This window comes from Mandrillus leucophaeus, unplaced genomic scaffold (genome assembly GCF_000951045.1).
Source record: "Mandrillus leucophaeus isolate KB7577 unplaced genomic scaffold, Mleu.le_1.0 Scaffold206, whole genome shotgun sequence".
NCBI classification, from domain to species: domain Eukaryota; kingdom Metazoa; phylum Chordata; class Mammalia; order Primates; family Cercopithecidae; genus Mandrillus; species Mandrillus leucophaeus.
Genome location: NW_012102099.1, coordinates 1,751,698 through 1,753,301, shown reverse-complemented (window position 1 = coordinate 1,753,301; position 1,604 = coordinate 1,751,698). Strand labels below are relative to the sequence as shown.

Here is a 1,604-nt window from a genome sequence, read left to right as displayed (position 1 = left end):
CTCGCCCGGCTAGTTTTTTGTATATATATATATTTTTTTAGTAGAGACGGGGTTTCACTGTGGTAGCCAGGATGGTCTCGATCTCCTGACCTCGTGATCCGCCCGTCTCGGCCTCCCAAAGTGCTGGGATTACAGGCTTGTAACTCCTGACCTCAAGTGATCTGCCCACCTCGGCCTGGGCGTGATTAAAGGCATGAGCCACCGCGCCCTGCTGCCTGTCGCCATATTTTTAAAGTGAACACTCTTACCTACTTCCTACTCTCAACCCCCTTAGAAAGTAAAAGGAATTATTTCATCCTTTACCCTGCCCAGCAAGTGGGAACAAACTCAGTAATTACATAATTATAGTAGATAACATATATCAGGTGCTTAATATTTGTCTAACATTGTGCCAACAGCTTTGGAAATACTCAGTTCCCACAATCCTAGTGGATAGGACCTGCTTTTGACAGGTAAGGAAACTGAGGCTCAGAGAGGTGAAGTAACTTGTTGAAGGTCACAGGGCAAGGGAGTGGTGGAGCTGGGATTTGGATTCAGGCAGTCTTCAAATCAGTGCTCTTATTACCACAGGCCACAGAAGTAGGTAAGGCGACTGAGTTGGGAAGGACCTTGGCCTGGCTCCCACGGTCCTTGGAGTCTAAGGCAAAGCTCGGATCAGAACCGAGAGGTGCCTGGGGCGGTGCTTTAGGAGAAAGTCTGGGGTGCTGGGCTAGACAGGGTGGAGGGAGTGCCTCAGTGCAGGATACCCCAACCCCGGAGTAACTTGTACTGTCAGCCTTGGGAGTAGCTGGGAGGCTACAGGGTGGCTGGAGACCCTGGCTGGTGGAGGAAGACTGGCCGGATCCTGAGCCCCCCATGCACTCCCTGCAGTGTTTCCTCCAAAGCCCATCACCTTGACGGACGAATGGAAAGCCAAGCAGCTGCAGCGCATGCTGGACATGAAGGTCAATCCTGTGCAGGGCCTGGCCTCCCGCTGGGACTATGAGAAGAAGCAGTGGAAGAAGTGACTTGCATCCCCAGCTGTCTCCCTGCGGCTCCACCCTGGCTGGGAGCCTCTGCCGGCACCTCCCCTCCCCTGCCCTTAACCCCAATAAAGCTGATTGGTTCTCTTCTGCCTTTCACCTCCACTTCAGACTTTACTTGGCATCTAAAATTAGGCATTTTACCAGGCGAAGTGCAAGAAGGGCTCAGAACTCATCTGGTCAGTGAGGGCTTCCTGGAGGAGTGGGGGCTAGAGCCAGGGCTTAGGTGGGATTAGGAAAGGCAGGAAGAAGGGAAGGCATCAGGGGTGGAGCAAGTGGCTTAATCAAAGGTGAGGACACTCTTATTCAGCTAATTAACAAATACTTGGACAGGCATGATGGCTCACACCTGTAATCCCAGCACTTTGGGAGGCCAAGGAGGGCGGATCACTTGAGGTCAGGAGTTCAAGACCAGCCTGGCCAATATGGTGAAACCCAGTCTCTACTGAAAAATACAAAAATTAGCCTGATGTGGTGCATGCCTGTAGTCCCAGCTGGTCAGGAGCCTGAAGCAGGAGAATCGCTTGAACTCAGGAGGCAGAGGTTGCAGTGAGCCGAGGTCATACCATTGCACTACAGCCT

General features: G+C 52.3%; 1 protein-coding gene across 1 annotated transcript in view; it reads left to right on the top strand.

Moving 5' to 3' along the window:
• The window catches only part of LOC105539498, a 9,809-nt gene extending 8,711 nt beyond the window's left edge, over positions 1-1,098 (top strand). The window contains exon 5 of the mRNA XM_011979811.1: positions 871-1,098. Coding sequence (XP_011835201.1) covers positions 871-1,007 — 137 coding nt within the window. The 3' untranslated portion in view covers positions 1,008-1,098. The remainder of the gene's footprint in view (positions 1-870) is intronic.
• Positions 1,099-1,604: the final 506 nt, after the last annotated feature.